Source organism: Pan troglodytes, chromosome 9, assembly GCF_028858775.2.
Source record: "Pan troglodytes isolate AG18354 chromosome 9, NHGRI_mPanTro3-v2.0_pri, whole genome shotgun sequence".
Taxonomy (NCBI): Eukaryota; Metazoa; Chordata; class Mammalia; order Primates; family Hominidae; genus Pan; species Pan troglodytes.
Window position 1 is genome coordinate 8,825,582 of NC_072407.2, and position 23,205 is coordinate 8,848,786.

Below are 23,205 nucleotides of genomic sequence, written 5' to 3' on the forward strand. Positions count from 1 at the left end.
GCTGTGAAAGACATTTTAATTCATTCTGAGTATTTCTCCCACTTTAAATTGGTGCCATTTCTCCACGTTTTTCTGCTTTTGTGCTTTCTTCAAAGCCATAGAAGTAGGCAAAGCCCAGGGGCAACCTTGGGTCAAATGAGGAAGACAGTTGACTGCAAATGCCCTAGTCCAGCCTTTGGATAGAAATTCCCCAAGTCATTCTGAACAGAGTCCTAGCAGAGTTGAGTGGTCATTGTCCACAGCAGCAACCTTGGTAATAACTCTGTGTTGAATTTGCTTCTTCCTTGTCTCACTGTCTCTGTTCCCTCACTCCTATTTTCTAGAAACATGTCTTAATTACACTACCTTCACCCAAGTCCCTGTCTCAGGCACTGCTTTTAGGACCCCCAAATAAATATTTCAGGCATTTCTTATATAACTCTCTGCCTCGTGCTTAAGAATTCTCATGTTTGGCCGGGCGCGGTGGCTCACGCCTGTAATTCCAGCACTTTGGGAGGCCGAGGCAGGCGGATCACGAGGTCAGGAGATAGAGACCATCCTGGCTAACACGGTGAAACCCCTTCTCTACTAAAAAATACAAAAAATTAGCCGGGCGTGGCGGTGGGCGCCTGTAGTCCCAGTTACTCGGGAGGCTGAGGCAGGAGAATGGCGTGAACCTGGGAGGCGGAGCTTGCAGTGAACCAAGATCGCGCCACTGCACTCCAGCCTGGGAGACAGCGAGACTCCGTCTCAAACAAAAAAACAAACAAAAAAACCAGAATTCTTATGTTTATAAATTTTGCTAAAACCCAGTAGCTAAAGAACACTAGGGCCATACCTGTAGTCAAACGATGTTAGATTATTAACTTGCTGCAGTTAAGAAGAACAATTCAATGGAAGAAAGTATTTCAAAAGGAGAGAGTTAGGGAAGCCTATTTATGGAGTGTGGGGGATCCAGGGTTAGTCATAGGATGGTTTTCACATGGATTGTTCAGGGATTTTGTCTTTAGAACATGTGAGTTCATGCAGAGTTATGGTTAGATCAGTTTATCTTTGATCTGCAATCACATGGTCTGAACAAACTGTTACTAAAAGAATTTAAGCTTGGGGCTGGGCACGGTGGCTCACACCTGCAATCCTAGCACTTTGGGAGGCTGAGGCAGGTGGATCACCTGAGGTCAGGTGTTCCAGACCAGCCTACCCAATACGGGGTAAAACCCCGTATTTACTAGAAATACAAAAAATTAGCCAAGCGTGCTGGCAGGCACCTGTAATCCCAGCTACTCGGGGAGCTGAGGCAGGAGAATCGCTTGAACCCGGGAGGTGGAGGTTGTAGTGAGCTGAGATCGCGCCATTGCACTCCAGCCTGGGCAACAAGAGTGTATTGAGACAACTGTGTCTCAATAAATAAATAAATAAAGAATTTGGACTTGTATAGTTTGTGATGCCGACCTTAGATTGGGCTGGCCCAGTTAATTTAATTTGTGTTTTGCATGTTGTCTTTTTTATGGGGTTTCTTTCAATTTTCAGTTCTCCCTTCACAGGTTAGCTGCTCACAGGGACAATTTTCCCCCCTTTTATAACTTTTAGGTTTGTGTTTGTCAGAGTTCTCCAGAGAAGCAGAATCAAAAGGAGATATATAGATAGATAGACACATAGATAGATAGACAATATGTAGAGATAGAGAAATAGAGATATTTATGTTGAGGAATCAGCTCACACAATGGAGACTAGTGAATCCAGTATCTGCAGGGTAAGTCAGTAGACTGCAGAGCCAACGTGGAACCAACATGGCAATTAAGTCCTCAGGCCATGTCTGTTGGGATAATTCTTGTTGCCCAGGGGCGGTCAATCTGGTCTATTAAGGCCTTCAACGAATTGGTTGAGGCCCACCCCCATTATGGAGGACAATCTCCTTTACCTGAAGTCCTCTGATTAAAACAGTAATCTCATCTGGAAAAAAACACCCTTACAGGAAAATCCAGAAAACATGTGTGACTGAGTATCTGGGTACTGTGGTCCAGCCAGTGGACACATAATATTAACCATCACAAGGTCATATGATTTTTTTCTCAGCCACATGATCACAACTTTATTATTCCAATCAGTAAGGTATTGCTAAATTATTACTTGACAGTCATAGAAGGATAATTGAAAGTATAATTATACTTACATAATTATAATTGAATTGTATAATTCAATTACACAAAGTATAATTGAAGGATTTTTTTCTATTTCTGTACTGCTGTCTGAGAAATGAAACCTACAATAAGGTTATAGGTAGAAAAATGGAGAAGAGAAAGTTGACTTACCTAAGTGTGCACAGTGCCAGGAAGCCTGGTCTCCCGCCTTCTGTTTGCTCAGCCTTAGGCTAGGTGACCAGATGTACATACAGCTGGTATCCTTCAGGATGGGATTTGAAGGCTATAAAAATTGCCACTATAAATAATGGCCCTGTTACAACCTTGGTAGTCCTACTATTAAAACTTTATTACTTTGAACTAAATATCATCCTCTTCAAGCTACTCTTGAACTCCTGGGCTGAAACGATCCTCCTACCTCAGCTTCCCACAGTGCTGGGATTACAGGCGTGAGCCACAGCACCTGGCAACACATTTTGAAAAAAGAAAAAAAAAACAAAAAAAAACTTAATAATATATTTTAAACCTAACATCTAAAATATAATCATTTCAACATATTCTTAAGATAAAATTGATAATGAGAGTTTTACATTATTTTTGGCCATTTTTATTGTGATAAACATACATAAAATAAAATTTAACATTTTAAACATTAACTGTACAATTCAGTAACATTAAACAGATTCATATTGTTGTACAACCATAACCACTATCCATTTCCAGAACTTTTTTATCATCCCAAACTGAACCTCTGCACCCATAAACAATAACTCTCCATCCTCCCCTCCCCCAGGCCCTGGTAACTGTATTCTACTTTCTTTCTTTATGAATTTGCCTATTCTAGATACCTTATATGAGTGGAATCATATATTATTTGTCCTTTTGTCATCTGGCTTATTTTATTTAGCAAAATGTTTTCAAGTTTCATCCATGTTGTAGCAGGTACCAGATTTTTAAGAATGAATAATATTCCACTGTATATATAAACCACATTCTGTTTATCCATTCATCTGTTGATGGACATTTGGGTTATTTCCACCTTTTGGTTATTGTGGATAATGCTGCTATGAACATTGGCACAGAAGTCTTTGGCCTACTTTTTTTTTTTTTTTTTTTTTTGAGAAGGAGTGTCACTCTGTCGCTCAGGCTGGAGTGCAGTGGTGGCGATCTGGGCTCACTGCAAGCTCCGCCTCCCTGGTTCAAGTGATTCTTCTGCCTCAGCCTCCAGAGTAGCTGGGATTACAGGTACCCACCATCACACCTGGCTAATTTTTGTATTTTTAGTGGAGATGGGATTTTACCATATTGGCCAGACTGGTGTTAAATTACTGGCCTCAGGTAATACACCTTCCTCAGTCTCCCAAAGTGCTGGGAATACAAGCGTGAGCCACCGTGCCCAGCCTGGGCTACTTTTAAAAGTTAAAAATCTTAGGACAGAGGAAAGGGGAGAGGAGATAATAAGAATATATAAACAACCTATCATAGTGGGAGACAGTAAGGGATTAGCTATTCACAGAAGAGAAAGAAATCCACTATTCATTAAATTGTCAATATGGCTATGTTCTTAGGCATATGGAAGTAGGCTGGAGGATCCAAATTGAGGTAAAGCAATGGACAGGAAGGTAGAAGAGGACTGAGATTGTGGGGAGAGACATAACAGAGTTTAACCTCATAAAATGAGGCACCTGACCTCATTATTTGAGGGTGGGGCCCAACACCTGAATCTCCACTTTACAGAGCATGGGTACACTTTCATTTCTTTAGAGAAATCACCCATTTCTTCCATTGTGTTTTCTCCCCTTAGCCCTGGCCTATGCACATTGATTAACTGCATGACTTTGGAAGCCACTTTACTGCCTCTGAACAATGAAGCACAGTTGAATGCTCACAGATCTATATGCTAGCAGAATCTGTCATCAGTACACATCAAGTATCTGTGGTTCCCTCCTCCTAAGAGAGAGCCTACAGTATAGAGTCTCCCTCATGGTTTATCTACCCAAGTCCTGCACCCAAGACTTGCTTAGTGAAGCTACAGAGGGAACATATAGGCCCAATGATTGTATTCAGATCTCAGCTGCTCACTGGATCTGCTCAAAAGTACAGTGGGAATACCCTACCTTGAAATAAGATGCATTCAGCATCCTTACTAACGTGTGAACCATTCCAGTCAGGATTCCTGCACTGGTGAGAAAGAAGACTAGGAAATCACTCACATCTCCAATTCTGATTTATAGGATTCTATAAATGTAAAATCAATAGGCATAACACTCAGCAAAATTTAAAATAAAATTTTATTTTATCTTATACTCAAGTTCAGACAATAGCATGTGGTGTACATTCAAAATTTTTGACAGGTACAGAGCACATTAAAAAATGAAGACATGATCAAGGAGATGTAAGAGACAAATAGACAACAACATTCTCCCTGAATCTGGAAAAAAGCAAGCAATAAGATCACGAAAGGCAGCTGTAAAACAGGATTATTCTGCATGTGTTGCCCACAACTAGGGCAAGGTTATCTCTCATCACAAGTACAAAGCCATTGATGTTAGTGTGTAACAGAGAGAAAACAGAGGATTTGTACAGCCGAGGAAATAAATGGCAGATGTTACACAGGAAGCAATATAACATGGTCATTAAGTAACTGTATTCAACCATCAAATTTAATTTTAAATCTTGGCACAGTGCCCACAAGCCGTGTGACTTTAGTCCCCTTGATAATATAAACTTCATTTCTCTCACTTATAATAAAGAGACACAAATGGTACCTACTCCATAAAGTTACGAAGAACACATAAAACCTGTGAAGCACTTATAATAGTGCCGGAACATTGTGAGCACACATGAGATGTTCATTGGCATTATTATTAAGGGCTTATATAAATTCCCAGGTAATGCATAATAACAGTAGAGACTGTGACAAGCCCTGGCTTCCATAAATTGTCAGCTTCATTTTCCCTGTTTCATTTGATGTTATTCCATTTTATGCTTTGAGACAGGGTCTTGCTCTGTTGCCCAGGCTAGAGTGTACTGGTATGATCGTGGATCACTGTAACCTCAAACTCCTGGACTCAAGCGATTCTCCCACCTCAGCTTTCCAGGTAGTGGGGGCTACAGGTGCACACCACCATGCCAAGCTATCATATTCCCTATTTAAAAAGTTGTACACAGGCCGGGCTCAGTGGTTCACACCTGTAATCCCAACACTTTGGGAGGTCGAGGCGGGTGGATCACGAGGTCGGGAGATCGAGACCATCCTGGCCAACATGGTGAAACTCTGTCTCTACTAAAAAATACAGAAAATTAGCCGGTCATGGTGGCACGTTCCTCTAGTCCCAGCTACTCGGGAGGCTGAGGCAGAAGAATTGCTTCAACATGGGATGTGGAGGTTGCAGTGAGCCGAGATCGTGCCACTGCACTCCAGCCTGGTGACAGAGCGAGACCTCAACTCAAAAAAAAAAAAAAGTTGTGTGTGACAGCTAACCATAATAAAAAAAAAAAAAAGAAAGAAAAAAGAGAGAGAAAGTAGGGACAACACTAAATCATTAGTAATTTGAGCACATTTCCTCCAAGGCATATGCTATTTTTCAACTTGGTTTCAATCATGTATCTTTATTGTTTTTCTTAATGTTATAAGCATGTTTGGTTTTATTGTAGTCTTTAAATCATGTAATACTTCATTAGTATGTATTATTCCACATAATAGTCCTTTAAGTAGATGTACCATACTTTAGTTTACTATTCCAGCCGGAGAAAAATACTGATGTGCTTATGGGCAACTGGAAATAAGCTAGTGTTAGAAATAATTATGTTTGTCAAGCCAATAAAGATAAGGAGAAGTGTAGTGTTAAGGGTCACTTGCCTCCCACAGCCTGAAAGTCCTTGTCACAGCTGATCTTGAACATAGCCAGCACCCGTGTTCTGATCTGTTTGGTTTTGGCACCATAGATGATGGGATTGATGACAGGAGGCAGCAGCAGATAGATGTCACCCATGACAACACGCACAATGGGATGAAGGCTGTTTCCAAAGCGGTGTACCACTGAGAGGCCAATAAGTGGCACATAGAAGGCGAGTACCACACCAATGTGTGACACACAGGTTCCAAAGGCCTTGGCCCGCTCTGACTTGGAAGGCAGTTGCAGAACCGTTCGTATTATCAGAAAATAGGACAAGGAGATGAACATTACGTCCACGCCCATGACCAGCAGAATGGCAGTAAGACCATATACCACATTGGGCAAAGTGTCTGCGTAGGCCAACTTCATTACATCCTGGTGGACACAATAGGAGTGTGAGAGGACATTGGAGTGGCAGAAGGCCAGCCGCTTAATCAGCAGAGGCAGTGGGAAAAAAAAGAGTGATCCGCGGACCACAGCCACGATGCCAATCTGGGCTGTTACTGTATTGTTGAGCACTGCAGCATGGCGCAGTGGGTGGCAGATGGCCACATAACGGTCAAAGGCCATGGCCAGCAGGATGGTGGATTCAATGGCTGAGAGGGCATGAATAAAGAACATCTGGGTAAGGCAGGCCTCAAAGCTAATCTCTCGGGAATCAAACCAGAAAAGGGCAAGGATCTTAGGCATGGTGGATGTGGATAAGGCCAGGTCAATGGCTGCAAGCATGCAGAGAAAGAGGTACATCGGAGCGTGCAGGCTGCGTTCCGTCCTTACGATGAAGACCACGATGCAGTTTCCAAACATTGCCACTACATACATGGAAAGGAGGGGGAAGCCAACCCAGAAATGGGCTTTCTCTAGTCCTGGGATACCAATAAGCACAAAGGTGGCATGTGTGAAGTTGCAGGAACTCATAGCTGGAACTGAGGAGGGGTGACTGGAGAGGGTGAGGTCACACTGGCAGTCTGCAGGGACATAGAGCACAATCAGAGAATGCCCTGGAAACTTGAAACTGACATCCCACCCCTTTTGTCTTCTCCCACCCCCACTTAGGGTCTTTCATAAGCTCTGAGGCCCTCTTCCAAAGGCGGGACTGTGACAGATCAAATTCATTTATGCATCACTACTCTCAAGGTTTATTTAAATTTTTAAAAGGGAATCTTGGGAGAGCAATGCTTTTTCCAAAATGTAATTCCCTCAGATTCTTCCCACTGGTCCATACCTTCGTTGCCTGGATATTTGTTGGCCCTTTTTTTTTTCTGATAGGTGTTAAGAGATACACTTTTGGGAGCTCCTTCCAGATAAGGCTGCCTTTCTTATTTTACTTTCCCTGCTTCCCTCCCCCCACTTTCTTTCTTTCTATTATTCATTCATTCCAGAAGCATTACTAGCATAATACATGCATTTAATTCATGAGAAAGGGAGAGGCATGATCACAGAGGAATCTTCCTGTTTAGACTTGAAACATGAGTAGAAATTAGACAGAGTGGAATAATGGGTGTTCCAAGGCAGTGAGGATAGGAGATAACTGCAAATTTTCAGGATTCCCAGTCCTCAATTCTAAAGTCAGCCAGAGGAATAAGAAGCACAGCAATGACATTTTTTTTAAAGCTTAAAAGAATATAAATAAACAAAAACTAAGAAAAAAATGCCAAAAGTCAATCTCTTTCAGATTAAAGGAAACTCATCTGTGGTCACAAAATCAAGGTAATGGCTCCCTCCGATGACTTCTTCAGAGATGAAGGTGCTGGCAGGACACTGGTGAGTACCTCCGCACCTGAAAGCTTCTTCCAAGGCCATTTTAATTGCATCCAAGGATAGTTTGAGTTGAGTCCTTACTTTGGAGAAGTATTATTAATTTTACAATGATATTTTTAGAGCTTTGTCTTTCCTGAAACTTGTGCCAACAAGTCATTCATCTCAGGGGAGACATTTCTTTTTTAGAAGCCCAGTGTTGCTTTGCCACAACTCCCTACCCTCACCCAAACACCTGGGCTCTAACTTCATGAAACTTCTTCTCCGCTAGGTTGCCTAGATGCCCTGGTCTTTAGAGCTAATTTTCTCTAAAAAGCCAAAGCCTTGGCTGCAAGGCCTAACTTTTGGAAACAAATGATGCAGTGTCTTCATTGATCATCTGTTTCATTGAAACAGGTTAGCTTGCTTATATTGCACTCCCCCAACCCCAGAATTCTTCACTCATCATCTGAGTTCTTACTGCAGCTGGGAGATGCCCTTCAGTTTGGCCTTAATGTAGAGGGGTTAGATACCAGTGATCTTAAAGTACAATATGATAAAATTAGTACAAAGAGATTTGAACTGGATTCTCCCCATCTTGGATAAGCAAGGAAGGACAGATTTGGGGTTTGAAGGTTACAAAACCCATACTTCTGCGTGTATTTTCTCTTCTCCACCTTCAGAACTTGTGCAGACAAAACAGCTAAGCTCCTTGACAAATATTAAATCCCATATTTGGCTCCCAGTTGCTATCAGAACATGAAAAGCCCTTTTCGGAAGCAGATGATTGCATCCTTTAGTGAGATACAAGATAGTTTGCATCTTGCATCCATCCATCCATTTCTGTATCCGTCATAGCTTGGGGAAGGGGATATAGAAATTTAAACAAATCATACTGAAATATATGGGGCGGAACTAAGGAACCTTCCCTGAAGAGAGGTCAGATCACTAGACCACTGTGTTCCAGAGAAATGGGACCCAGGGTGAAGAAAAGAGCAGGCATGGATGGAGAGCAAGGGGAACACAGGGATGTATATTTACTTTCTTAATGCCTTTTGCCCAGGCTACCACATGCAGTGTTGACAGATAACAAGAGTCTTTATTGGCCCCAGAGCTGGGTACTTTCTTAAGCCCTCTCTCTGCAGAGCATATTTTCTGCCTTGCTGGTACCTGCACATGCTTACTCGAGTATAGGACTTTAGGCTATCATCTCATTTCCCAAAATACCTATCCTGAAAGACCTCACGTCACCCTCCCATGTTGCCTGGCATCCTGCCTAAAGTAGACTCCCTGCTAAACCCAATTTCAGCTTCTCTTTGGGTCCGAATGTGACTGTTGCATTCATTCTCACCTGCCTTTCCTGATTGTTAGCTAAGACTCTGGGACATTTCTTCCCAGCCCATAAAGCTGTGGATGGGACACAAGGGCTTCTCCCTGCCCTGACTTGAAACAGTATGTGGGGTCTTCAAGGTCCCTTAGGATGGCAGGAGCCAAGGCTGCCTGACCCCAGGTAAGGGTGTGCTCACCTGAGAATGGTACAGTCCTACTTAGAAAGAGCAGCTGGAGCTGGTTTTGCTTTCTGGTTCAGGCCTTTTTAATAATGCCACTCAGAAAGCCCATGGGAACAGACAGTGAGAGTATGAACTGAGGCCCCAGGGACTTGGCAGACAGAGGAAAAACATCTCCATGTCCACTTGTGTGCCATTCCCATGGGCTTCCCACTGTTCCTGTCCAGGGAGAGCAACCTCAAAACACCCACTGCCTCTTCCATCACTTCCACACTCACATATACTGGGCTCTCGACAATCTGCTCCCACTTCTCCAAGCTAAACCAAGCACACACAGTCAGCCACAGGATTAGTGTGTTTCCTCATGTGCCACTCTGCTAGATGCAGCAGACATCATATGTGACTAGGCATGGTCCTTGGGCTTTAGGAGTTTGCATCCTCTCTAAAAATACAAAAGTATAGTTCCATAATTCAAAATAGGGGCATGCAATTCTCCATATCTTTCCCTAACCTTTCTTCTGGTTGACAAAACAGCCCTTAATGTATCAAAGCTGCTCTTCATTGCTCCTAGATTACAGATAAAGCCCAGATGATATGACAGCTTTTTGTCCTAGGTCATATAGTTAATTAGTGATAATATTGGTTGGAGAACGAGGTATTCCGACTGTTTATTCACATTAAACAAATGTTTGTCAAAGGCTTACAATGTTATAAGCAAAATAGATAAAAAAACTCACCCCAACTACCTTCTCCAGGATATTGAGGTATCCTCAGTACCTCATGATGCTTGATGGCTGTCTTCCAGTGACGTGTCCCCTACGTCATACCCAGCAGGGTTACCTTCATACTTTATTAATATTTAACACTAACCTGTTCTATCTGCCATCCTTTCTAAGTATGCCTCACACATGAGTCTTGCTTTGTCATTGTCACTGTAATCTTTGAACACAGAAACAGAAGTACTTCCATCAGCCATTAAGTATTTATTGGTCATCTATATCTGGCAATGGAGTTAATTAATTCATTCATTGTGTAATAAGCACATTCTCAAGGCTAGTTTTGTGCAGGCACTGTGCTGAGTTTAGGGTGCCAGAGGTGAATAAGACAAAGTCCTTGCCTTCAGGGTGGTCATACACACCTACCCAAACAAACCTGAAATGGTATGAAAGAGCAGTGAATGCCACAGATTTTTATAGGAACTTGAGAAGGGTATTTAGTCATTGGGTGGGTCCAAAAAGAGGGTATTTCAGCAGGCAGAAAATCATGAAAGAAACAGAATTTTCTATAGAAGAATTACGAAGAGTTGTAGCTTGGCTGAAGCATAGAGTCAACCAAAAAGGAAAGAGAAACTGGAGAGGTCAATGGATGTGAACTGATGATATGCTGTGAACTCAAGGACTTCATCCTGTAGGAATTGGGAGGTGAATAAATGGTTTTAAGCAGGGACATCACAACTAGACATGTGTTTCAGATTGCTATTCCAGAAGCTGTTGGGAGGGTGAATTTGAGGAGGACGAAGCGGAAGTGCTTATGAATTTAGTCATGTGGGACAGGAACTTAAGATACATAGCATTTCCTCATCCTTCACATCCAATTATTCAACCGATCTTGTCTATTTTTCCTTCTAAAAATCTTTTGCATGTTTCCTCTTATTTCCATCTTCACCAGCACTACCATGTTCAAGTAGCTACAACAGTGGCCATGTGACTACTAGTGCTCTGGCTTTTAGGAAAGTCCCCAACTCATTGTGAGCTTATCCATCTTGGTCAGAGCATGACATTTGTTCTGCAACCCACCCAGTCTCGGTGTCTACATTACCAATTTCCTATAGATGGAAGCTTATAAGCTGCCAGGATTGTTGGACAGGAGGACTGTTCACAGGTTAGCATTTGTGAGGTGAGGTGGGGGACGAGAATCTGCAGAAGTTCTGTGAACATCTCATTTGTCCTTGAGGTTGACATTCCCTTTTCTCCTTTCCATTTTTAGGACTTTGAGTATCTCCATCCTTTTCCTTCAGCTCTATTTGCTATCCTTTGTAGTAGTAGTGTATGGAAACAAATAAACAAAAAATCTAGTCTGTAGGCCTGTATCACCTGAGCTTTTCCATCTTTCCACTTTGGACCTGCCTGTAGCTTCTCTGGATTTTTGTTTTTGCTTCATTGTGAGTTATAGATATGTAAAGATGATCTGCGGGGGTACGTATTAGGGAATAGAAGGGGAAAGAAATATGTAGAAATAAACTGGCAGTTTTTTCAAAATATAAATCACCTCTTTAAATTGGCCTCCTAATTTTTACTCTTACCTACATTCATTCACTAGACAAAGTAAGTTTTATGTTGGAAAGTGGAAATAAAGCTTCACAAGATTAGGATCAGGGTATACTAGGTCATATGAAAAAGAGCAAACTTTTTATACCAAATGGCAGTACTTGGCACAGTATTCTCCAACATGTGAAATTTCATGAAAGTATATTTGTAGATATGAAGAACTTTCTGGTGTAAAAGAACTTTGTTATCTTCTTGTGTGCCATCCGAATCCTTACGCATCAAAGATAGTATTTCTTCATTAATTCAATGAAGAGTAAAAGTTACAATGGACCAGACACTATAGATAGAAATGTAGAAACAGCAGTGAATAGACCCAGTCCCTGACCCCGAGAAGTGAGCTCAGAGTTTGTTGTGGGGAGAATGGTGACAAGAGAGTTTGGAAAGAGTTGTCTTGACAGAGAAGAACAAGGTGCTGTAGGAGCACCTGGAAAGGGCACCAGGCAGACCAGAGAGGTCAGGAAAAGTCCCTGAAGGAGAGCCCCTTCTATTCTAAGTCAGGAGAAGGAAGGGAGTGAGAATACTCTAGGTGGAGGTAGGCTTAAAAGGGACAGGGCCTTCTTCGCTGGGACTTAGGACATGCAGGTTGTTTGTTGTCTCTGGGGCATTGTACAGAGGGGAAGCAATGAAGCTTAAGAGGTAAACAGAGCCAGATCATTAAGACATTTTACTATTTTTGCTATGTGGCAGGCAGGCCCTGTTTTAGGGCTGGGAGATAGCATAAATGGAACAAATTCTTTATTCTCAAAAACATTATGTTGTAGTAATGAAACTAGAAAATAAATAACATATATGTGATATACTCGGGTATAAAAATGCTAAAAATTAAAAATAAGGCAGATAAAGATGAGAGTGAATTCAGGAGGAATTGAGGGAGAGGTGTTGTTGTTGTTATTATTATAACATCAAGGGCCCTGTAATGGGGTGCACTTGAGCAGAGATCTGTATAAAGTGAGGTGTAAGTCACGTGGGTCTCTGGAGGACGAACATTCCAGGTTGTGAGAATAGCATGTGTGAACTCTGATGTTGAAGCATGCTTGATGAGTTTAAGAAAATATTTGGAAGCTAGTGTGGGTGACATAGAGTGAATCACTGGCAGAGTAGTAGAAGATGATATTGGGCTGATGGAGGGAATATAGATCATATAGATATTTATATGCTTTTACAGTGACTGTGAATTTTTCCTGGGTGAGACAGGATGCCATTGGGGTATGTTGAACTTGATCTGCCTTGTGCATTAAACTAATCAGTCTAACTTCACTGTGGGGGGAAATAGACTGTAAAGCAAATGTGGATGAAGGAAGGACCACCAGAAATCTGTTATAATAATTCAGGTCCAAGATGATGGCTTGCATCACAGTGGTAGCAGTAGAGGTGGTATAAATTGACTTGATTTTAGACATCAATATCAGAGATATCTAGAAGAAAGGGTCACCAGGATTTACTAAAAGGTTAGATGTAGCATCGGGGTGACAGAAAGGCATCAGGGATAACTCCAAGTGCTTTGTCTCAACAAACTGGAAGGTAGAGTTACTGAGTTAGAGAAGACTGTGGGTGAGCATGCTTTTTCCTTGATGGGAATATTAGTATATATTAGATGTTGATTCTAAGATGATTATGAAACATTCAAGTAGTGATATTGATACACAGGCAGTGGGATAAGTCTGAACTACAAATATTAATTTGGATTTTGTCAGCATAGAGATGGTACTTAAAGACATGATACTGGATGGGATGACCAAGGAAGGGATTATGACAAAGCAAAAAGGTCTGAGAACAAAGTCCCAGGACATTCCAACATATAAAGATGAAGAGTAACAATAATTGAAACTGAAATGTTGTTGTCAAACAGGCTGAGGATTTGACATAATTCTTACAGTACTATAAATACTATAGTCACTTAATAAATTTCCTACAGGGAATGATGAGGAAACCAGAAAAGAAACAGCCTATATGCAATATGTTGGGGAATAAAAATGCTAAAAATTAAAAATAAGACAGGTAAGGATGAGAGTGAATACAGGAAGAAATTGAGGGAGAGGTATTACTATTATAATTATTATAACATCAAGGGCCCTGTAATAAGGTGCAGTTGGCAGAGATCTCCATAAAGCGAGGGGGCAAGCCTGTAGATACGAATGATTACTTCTACTTCCTTTCTGGACCTGATACCAACTATACAGCCCATCTTAAATTAGTGATATTAGTGTGGCATTGAAATATATGCATGCACACGTATGTTTATTGCGGCATTATTCACAATAGCAAAGACTTGGAACCAACCCAAATGTCCAACAATGATAGACTGGATTAAGAAAATGTGGCACATATACACCATGGAATACTATGCAGCCATAAAAAATGATGAGTTCATGTCCTTTGTAGGGACATGGATGAAACTGGAAACCATCATTCTCAGTAAACTATCGCAAGAACAAAAAACCGAACACCGCATATTCTCACTCATAGGTGGGAATTGAACAATGAGATCACATGGACACAGGAAGGGGAATATCACACTCTGGGGACTGTGGTGGGGAGGGGGGAGGGGGGAGGGATAGCATTGGGAGATATACCTAATGCTAGATGACGAGTTAGTGGGTGCAGCGCACCAGCATGGCACATGTATACATATGTAACAAACCTGCACAATGTGCACATGTACCCTAAAACTTAAAGTATAATAAAAAAAAAGAGAATTAATGGACACACCCAGGGTGGAATGAATTATCTTTCTGAATTGAGCCATTACATGACCATTATGGCACAAATTAAAAAATTCATAAGTAAATGACCATAATTCATTTGTAGTCACTTTCCATTTCTGCTGGGGCAGAATGTTGATGGAGGGTTGACAGAAATGCTGAAATATGCTTGAGTCAGGAAAGATCATCAGGTAGAAATATATCTGTAAGGTATGAAGATTTGATTTGGGCTTTTTCTCCCTAATTTGACTGAAAATTTCTAGAGGATAGAGTTGTGTTTTTTTTTAATTAATTTTTTTACTTCTTTATGTTTCCTAGTAAAAATTGCCTGAACTTCTCTCTATATTTATATTTATAAATATAAATATAATTTACATATATAAGTACATAATTTATAAATATAAGTTTATATATAAGTTCATATAATTTTTACAAATATAAATTATATATAAATTATATACCTATATATTATATTATAGGTAGCAATATAGCATTTAAGTTAAGAGTGTGGGGGACTCTGGAGTCAGTCTGCATGGATGTGCTCTGCCATCAGCAACACCAGTTACTAGCTGTTTAAGCAAGCTACTTAACATTTCATGCCTCAATTTTCTTATTGATAATTAAAGTGATTATCTTATAACATTGCTTTAGATATAAAATATGTTAATACATACAAAAAACACTTAGAACCATGACTTGTCAAAGCAAATAATAAATGGCAATCAAAATTACTAGAACAGTTGGAAAATACTACCTATTTCTCACAAAGGAGTGACTTTTCTGTAATGTGTCATTCTAACTGCTGTGAAGTAGATGAGATAATAATAGAAAGGGTGTTGGCAGGGACAGAAGGCAACAACAGTTTGGACCCAACGGTGGTGTGAGAAGGAGAAATTTTATATATAAGGCTAATTTTAGGCTGTTCATCTCTTCCATCCCATATCTTCACCTCCTCATCTGGAAAATAAAGTAGTCAGACTAGCTGATGTTCTAGATACATTCCAGCTTTAACTTTAAATGATTATGTGCTTAGCTTCAATGGGCACCAGTTCTTTGGTTGTTTTTTGTTTTTAATTGGAAACATGACCTGAAGTATACTATCTTGAGGGGTCCATCTAGTGCTAGAATTCTACAATTTTATGTTTCTTTGGAATGGAGAATTTTTATCACAGCTCTACGTATCTGTTTGGTTTTCACACTGTAGATGACAGGGTTCATCACAGGGGAGATCAGCAGGTAGGTGTTAGCAACCATAGTATGTACATAGGCTGGGGCTTGTTTCCCAAATCTGTGAACAAAGGACAGACTGATCAATGGAATGTAATATATAGCAACAGCCTCAATGTGGGAGACACATGTACTGAAGGTTTTCTTCCTCTCTTCTGGGGAAGCAACGCTAAGGACAGTCCTAATGATCAAAACATAAGAAAGGAGGATGAGAAGTAAGTCTACACCAACAGTAGAGAACATGGCAGTCAGCCCAACTGCACTGTTGATTCTGGTGTCTGTGCATGAGAGCTTCATCACATCAGGGTGGTAGCAGTAGGAGTGGTGGAGTACTTGGCTGTGGCAGTAGGAAAGTCTTGTAAGAAGTGCTACCATTGGTGTCAGCATTAGGATCCCCCTGATGACACTTGCCACTCCAATTTGAGCTATTCTGGAGTCAGTTAAAATCATGGCATACCTAAGGGGATTAGAGACGGCCACAAAACGATCAAAAGCCACGGCCAACAGCACTGAGGATTCCATGACAGTGAAGAATTTAATAAAGAACATCTGGGACAAGCGGGCATTAAAGCTGATTTCCCTCACATTGAACCAGAATATACCCAGAATGGTGACCAGAGTGGATATGGACAGGCCGAGGTCAGTGGCGGACAGCATGGAGAGGAAATAGTACATTGGTTCGTGGAGGCTGGGCTGAGTGATGGTAGCGAAGAGGATCAGGCTGTTTCCCAAGAGAGCAGTTACATAGAAGAAGCAGAAGGGAATGGAGATCCAGGTGTGGAAGGCTTCCAGCCCAGGAACACCAGTGAGCAGGAAAATGATGGAAGTGGAGGTGATATTCTGCAAAGTTGACGTGATGAATGAAAAGTACAGAACAAGATGAGAGCTTAAAACAAAAAAAAAAGCTACTTTCATTTGTGTATTGATCGAATTAAAATAATTTTATTGTACAGAGAACTGATGAGTATTTATATAATATGAAACTATGAATGGCTCATTTAAATTGATTAAAAAATGTCAGATTTCAACTGCTGTAGTGGGCACTTTGGTTTGTTTTTGAATTTGCCTCAGTGTACAATCTTTCTTCTCTAGGGCCCTTTGCTGGCAGCTACGTTTATATCACGTGACCACTCCTCTGATCGTTCTAGCCATAGATAACCGAACTAAGAATAAACACTTTACCCTGAGTTTGCCAATCATATTTCATTCTTTCTGGCATGTTTAAATTGTGCTAAAGAGGTAGTGCATTATTTTTCCTCTATGGTTGGCACCAGAGAAAAATACACTGGGGCTGTGGAACAGCAATATTACATTGGTCATAAGTGTGGAAAGCAGAGAAGCTTACAGACAATTTGGGAAGCCAGAAAATATGAAGAAAGAGATCATTATAATACAAAGTAACACATAAGAAGTGACAAATAAATGGCTTCAGCATCTAACCATTAAAGAAACCCTTACAATACGATACCCGGCATCATATTTGGAAGAGATGGTTAGAACACAGACCTCCCACCAGGCTTAGGAAGACAGGAGGCTGCCCCCACCTGATATAATGTGCTGCCACGTTCCAACACAGTTCTCTCTTCAGTCTGCTGGAAGACTAGTTCTCCAGAACAGAATCTCTCTATTTTGTTAAGACATACTTCTTAGGAGATACCTAATTGAATGTTACTGTTTTGTTTCGGAGGGAAAAATATAACTTTATTGCAAACATCACATTTCTTTTTTCATAGAGTAGAGAATTGCAGAAAGGTAGATAGATGGGTATGGTTGAGTTGAAGACGGGGGTCTAGGGAAAAACAGAGATTAGGGTTTTGGCTGCAGAGGGCTCAATCAATGAGAGAGAGCCAGTTGCAGGGTAACTTTTCTTCAGGGGAAAAGAAAGGGTGCTGGGTGGCTGACAGTAAGTGTTGACAAAAGAGAGGATGGAGAGGAACCTCAACGTATCCAGACTCACACATTCACCCTGATAAAGTGCCACCTCAAGGATCACCAGAAGAAGTCTTAGTGAAAAAAAAAGGGGGGGTGGGGGTGGGATTTAACTAAAATTAACAGAAAACTAGATGAAAAACAAGAAATTATAGATTACGTGATTTGGCCAAATAATGAAACTATAGCTTTAGATTCTGAAATTTATAGTAATGACAGTGTCCTCAGGCGAGTGATGAAAATATCTAAAATGTATGGTCAAACCTCTTAGAGAAATAAGAATTATAGTTAATGTATAGTATATTTCAAAAAAACTAAAAGAGAGAATTTTAAATGTTCACACCACAAAGAAATGATAAATATTTGAGGTGATGGATATGATAATTAGCTTGATTTGATCATTCCACAATGCATACATGTATAACAACATCACATCTTACCCCACAAGTATATACCATATTATTTGTCAACTAGAAATAAGATAAAATAATTTTGAAAAACCAAAACACACTAAAAAGGAATTAACAGAAAGAGAGCATTCAGTAGGTTTGTAGTATTTGGAGAAGGCTTTCTAGAAAAAGCAGTGCTTGAAAGATTTCTGTGTTTTATATAAGTTGAGACGAAGAATTCCCAGGCTTTCAGAACGGCATGTGTAAAAGTGTTGAGCAGGCCGGGCGCGGTGGCTCACGCCTGTAGTCCCAGCACTTTGGGAGGCCGAGGTGGGCGGATCACGAGGTCAGGAGATCGAGACCATCCTGGCTAACACGGTGAAACCTCGTCTCTACTAAAAATACAAAAAATTAGCCGGGCGTGGTGGCGGGCGCCTGTAGTTCCAGCTACTGGGGAGGCTGAGGCAGGAGAATGGAGTGAACCTGGAAGGCGGAGCTTCCAGGTGAACCGAGATGGCGCCACTGCACTCCAGCCTGGGCGACAGAGCGAGACTCCGTTTCAAAAAACAAACAAACAAACAAACAAAAAACTGTTGAGCAATAGTGCACTTGTAACACTTCTCTTGATCTTGCTTTACTCTCTCAGGGACATTAACTGAGTGTCTGGATCTTACATAGTGCTATTTTAGAAGCTAAAGGACAACGCAAATAAAACCCCACTTACAGAGTTTATAATCCAGTGAGGGAGAAAGAGCAGAACCGTTGTTCAATAATTTCAATATCTCATATACAGCCATGAATAATAAAAATGGTTATGAAAGTACAGAGGGGCTCCATTTACGTCAATTAATTCTGGCTTTCATGATTTTTAATTCCTACGCAATATCTGAGTTGTAATTTTTGTCATTGTGTTGTAGGACATTTTATGTAACCACTTAAAAAAATTAAATTGCTATTTGAATAATTTCTCTTTCATCCTAACTTCTTCATATCTCCCATTACCTCATTTCAACAATTTATTCATTGCCTATTTTCATTCTTCTTGGCAGTTTTTTTCCTCCTTCTTGCCAAGAGATCATAAACAAAACAAAAGAAAACCATAGTGTATATATTTTGACCTGATCTGTGTTGGGCCTAGCAAAAAAAAAAAAAAATGACTTCTCTCCTTTCCATCACTTTACAACCATATCTTCCTGCACCCTTCCTACATTCACGCTGGGCTCAGAGACAGAGGGTACCTTATTCTTTTTCCTAGCCAATAACTCCACTTTAGCTCCTATCAACCAGAAACACTTAGTTCAGTTCAAACTGAACTGAACTATACATATATATACGTGTATGTATATATATATATATACATACACGTATATATATACACACACATACATATATATACGTATATATATATACACACACATACATACACACACACACACACACATATGCAGGGAGCTGAGCTTGCTGTGTCAAGAGTCTAGGGACTCTTACTGAAAATAAAAAATGACTAATTTTAAATATCTACTACATGCCAGACAGCGTCTATCAGCAGTAACAGAGACAAACAGATAAATGCTACTAGTTGTAGAGTGTATAAGGATAGGATGTATCTAATCGATAAGGCAGAAGAGATAATAGTGTGGAGTGGCAGATTTGGAGTGTGTGCATACATGAATGTGTCTGTGTGTGTCAAGAAGAACTAGTTCCAAGAATCTTAACAGAATGTATGATTTATAACTGTGTGAAGTTTTGATGGGTAGATGTGAGTTTATAAGGATGAAAAACAGGGGAAGTGTGCTTTTGCAGTGCCGTTGATAAAATGAGGAGAGACATGAATGAAAGAATAACATAAGCCAGTTTGTTGGATAACTACAAGAGAAGGGGTATATCGAAGTCTTAAATGTGAGGCTAGGTGCTGTGGGAAATGAAGCTAGAGAAAGCACCAGAGGTCAAATCATGAAAATCTTGAATTCCATGGACAGTGTAATGAACTTAAATTTTTGAAGAGCATCAAGAGCCAGACATTTCTAAACATTTTATTCACCTTTTATTGACCACTGGAAGCAAGGAGCTTTGCTTTTAATAAATAAATCATTTTCCATCTCTTCTCATTTAATGCCAACAAAATTCCTTTCCCTCTTTAGTATCTTGTTTAGTGCCATTGGTTGCTTTTTTGCAGTCTGCAATACTCAAGTTTTACTCCAACTCAACAATAAAAGCTTCCCACAGTTTTGTATAGATATTTCCAAACCATTCATTTCAACCAGGATATATTGAATAGTTTTCATAATTAGCCTTGTGCTTTGATAGTGAGGGATACAAGACATAAGCCCTGTTTCTCTCTCAATTTCCTGCTGTATCTTTTATAAGGATAAAAATTCCTTTGGAGAACAGTCCGCTTTTGTTTATTATTCCTTCACCTTCAGTAACAATCTGAATTCTTTCCCTAATGACTCTGAAAATCCTCCAAATGATGTCACCCGTGATTTTCTACATGCCAAGTCTAAAAGTTTAATCTCAGATTTGTTTTTCTCTCCCTCATCTCAACTTTCAGCAATATTTACCTCCTCCTCCTTGAAACTTTCTCCTTCATTAGCTTCAATGATGGTTATTCTGTGAGGTTTTTTTTTTTCCTGTTTGTTAAACAATGGTTTTGTTCTCTGCCTTATAAATTGTGGGATTCTAGAGGAGTCTGCTTTTCTCCCAAGAAGTACCTCTTCTTTTCTTGCTTTTCATATGCTCTCCTTGAGATACCTTGGTTATTCTCATGGCTTTAAATAGCACTTATATCCAGAAGACTCATAAATCTGCAATCTAATTATGGCATCTCCAGAGTTCTGTATTTTAAAAGTTAGCAGAATCTTTAACGTTGTGGCAAAGTTTCTGGTTTTAAGGGTAAAGGTAGTAATGAGACATGAAAATACGGTGAAGCAATCAAACCTGTAATTTAGAAAAATAATTGACAGCATTTTGGAGAACAAAGCTCCTTGCTTCACGTGGTGAATAAAAAGTAAATAAAATACTGTGGCTACCCCTGAGGGACATCTCTACCCATCATCACTCAGTTACTTCAACTTCTACATGAGACAAATGGAACTCATTCTCTCCTCCCCTCCAAACCTGGCTCTTCCTCCTGCTTCATTTATCAGCAAACGACATCGAACTCTAGTAAATCATTGAATTAAAATTACTACCCACCACACACACACACATGTGTGCACACACATACCCTCCTCTTTCTCTCTCTCATCCCTTACATATAAAGATTAGTTTTTAATTGATTCTACTCCTGAAATGTAAAAGATGAGAACCTCGGGAGGTCTATATAAGAAGGCCAAGCAATTGTTAGTAGTGGGTACTTGCAGCTATTATTTCATTGCATTTTTCTTACGTTGAAAAAATCTTAAGTGTTTATATCCAAGACAAGAGGGGGACTAATGAATATCCTTAGAAGGAGGCACTAAATTTCCCCCAAGCTTCTCTTTTGTGCTGCCTTCACTCTAGAATCTTTCCGACCCATGCTCTCCAATCCATATATACTTTCATTTTCTCTCTTGTGAAATAAGCTATATTCTCTCAACTAATTTTTCTGCCCACTCAGATTACATTGATGCTCCTCTTTCATTGCAGTATATAAGCTATAGCTTGTGGCTGTCTTAATCTGCTGAACTAGACCATATAGTGTCATCAGTATTCTCCATGCTATTGTCAATGGTATGGCTATCATGCGTGACTGACCTGGGTTCAGATTCTTGCTCAAACACTAACTAGTTTTGAGACCATCTACACCATTAATAAAAATATTACTCATAGAAATAGCTACCATTTCCTGGACACTTGTTCTGTGAACATTATTGTCCTCAGTGCTTTATAAGCATTATTTTAATTCTTACTATATCATCATGTGACAAGTATTATTAGATTCACTTTAAATTCATTTTTCTGGTAAAGACACTGAGTATCAGAAGTCTGAAACATATTTGAAATCACATACAACTGGTGAAAGTCAGAGCTGAATTTTTAACTCAGGTCTTTTTAATTCCAAAGCTCGTGCTCTCAAAAACAATTGTTTTACTGAAATCTACAAGTAATATAAACTTTCTGTGACCCAGTTTCCTCATCTATAAGACAGAATATGCGCTGTGTTTAATACCAGTAGCTGGCAGGCAATGCGTTCGAAATTGGTAATTTTTCATTTTTAGTAATAGTTATTGGGCATAGAAATGAGATTCACTGACTGTGATAAATACATTAGCACACTGATTAAACCATTTGACTCAAAACAAGTTATCTAACCTATATCAGGCAGAACGGAATACCCATTCTCTACGTATTTCCTGGGAATACATAATTCTGAAATTCTACCATCCTCCTCAGCCCACCATACCAACATCTAATCTAATTCTGCACATTGTGAGGAAATTACTCCCTGTGGGTGAGAAAGTCCAATTCATCTAGAGTCAAGCATTTTCATCGAACAAAACAGTTTTACTTACAGAGCCCATACAGCAGTTCGGCCTGTTCCTTTCAGGCTGACTCAGAAGGCTGAGGAGGCTTTAGATTCCAGGGAAGGGCCGAGCTTGCAAATATAAGGAGACTTATTCCAGCCTGACTGGAGACAGGCACAGAGCTGAGAGGCCAGTTCCTGGTGGTGGTGCTAACTCACTGTGTCTTCAGGGTGTGGAGATTCCCAGAAGACTTCTTTTGCCTCATACAGTCCTTTTATATCTGTTCCATTATGCAATTACTTACGGTGGCTATGTGCTTTATGGGCTGATGTAACCTTTTTTTCATGTGTCATTTCACTCAAAAGCTTTTTTATTTAACGGCTTTATTGATATATCATTCATATACTATAAAATTCACCCATTTATAGTGTATGATTCAATTGTTTTTAGTAAAGTCACAGAACTGTGCAAGAACCATCATCACAATTCAATTTTAGAACATTTTTATTACCCTTAAAAGGAACCTCATAATCACTAGCAGTCACTCTGAAGGAGATTTTAAAAAACGAAATACTGTAGCAAATTGCTAAATGACATCTCCTATTATGAGTGAGAGTCCAACTCCACCCCTTAACTCCTCAGTATCTATGATTATTCACAGCAGTATGGTTTCATTAGCCCACCTGTGGTTCTTTGCAGCGCAGTCTTTCTCTTACAGATAAAAAATAATTCATTTACTCATCCATACATATATCCAGTAAATATTTCATAAGAATGTCCCATATTCTAAACATTATACTCAGTGATAGAGTTTTTTTAAAAAATACACCATAATTCTTACTGTTTAGGATTTTAGTGTAGAAGATAGACAGGTTAACCAATAATTACATGTTAACCAATGATAAGGTTATCCTAGAGGCAT

General features: G+C 39.9%; 2 protein-coding genes across 2 annotated transcripts; both read right to left on the minus strand.

Moving 5' to 3' along the window:
• Window positions 1-4,409: 4,409 nt before the first annotated feature.
• Window positions 4,410-22,439, minus strand: OR51E2 (olfactory receptor family 51 subfamily E member 2). Its single transcript, XM_001161249.5, has 2 exons — window positions 22,332-22,439; window positions 4,410-6,987 (listed from the first exon to the last, which is right to left on the minus strand). The coding sequence occupies exon 2, from the start codon at window positions 6,935-6,937 to the stop codon at window positions 5,975-5,977; it is 963 nt and encodes a 320-aa protein (XP_001161249.1). The 5' UTR covers window positions 6,938-6,987; window positions 22,332-22,439; the 3' UTR covers window positions 4,410-5,974.
• On the minus strand, window positions 15,096-22,532 carry LOC104008398 (olfactory receptor 51F2). The gene is made up of 2 exons (XM_054661955.2): window positions 22,332-22,532; window positions 15,096-16,360 (listed from the first exon to the last, which is right to left on the minus strand). The coding sequence occupies exons 1-2, from the start codon at window positions 22,338-22,340 to the stop codon at window positions 15,431-15,433; spliced, it is 939 nt and encodes a 312-aa protein (XP_054517930.2). The 5' UTR covers window positions 22,341-22,532; the 3' UTR covers window positions 15,096-15,430.
• Between the last annotated feature and the right edge of the window lie 673 nt (window positions 22,533-23,205).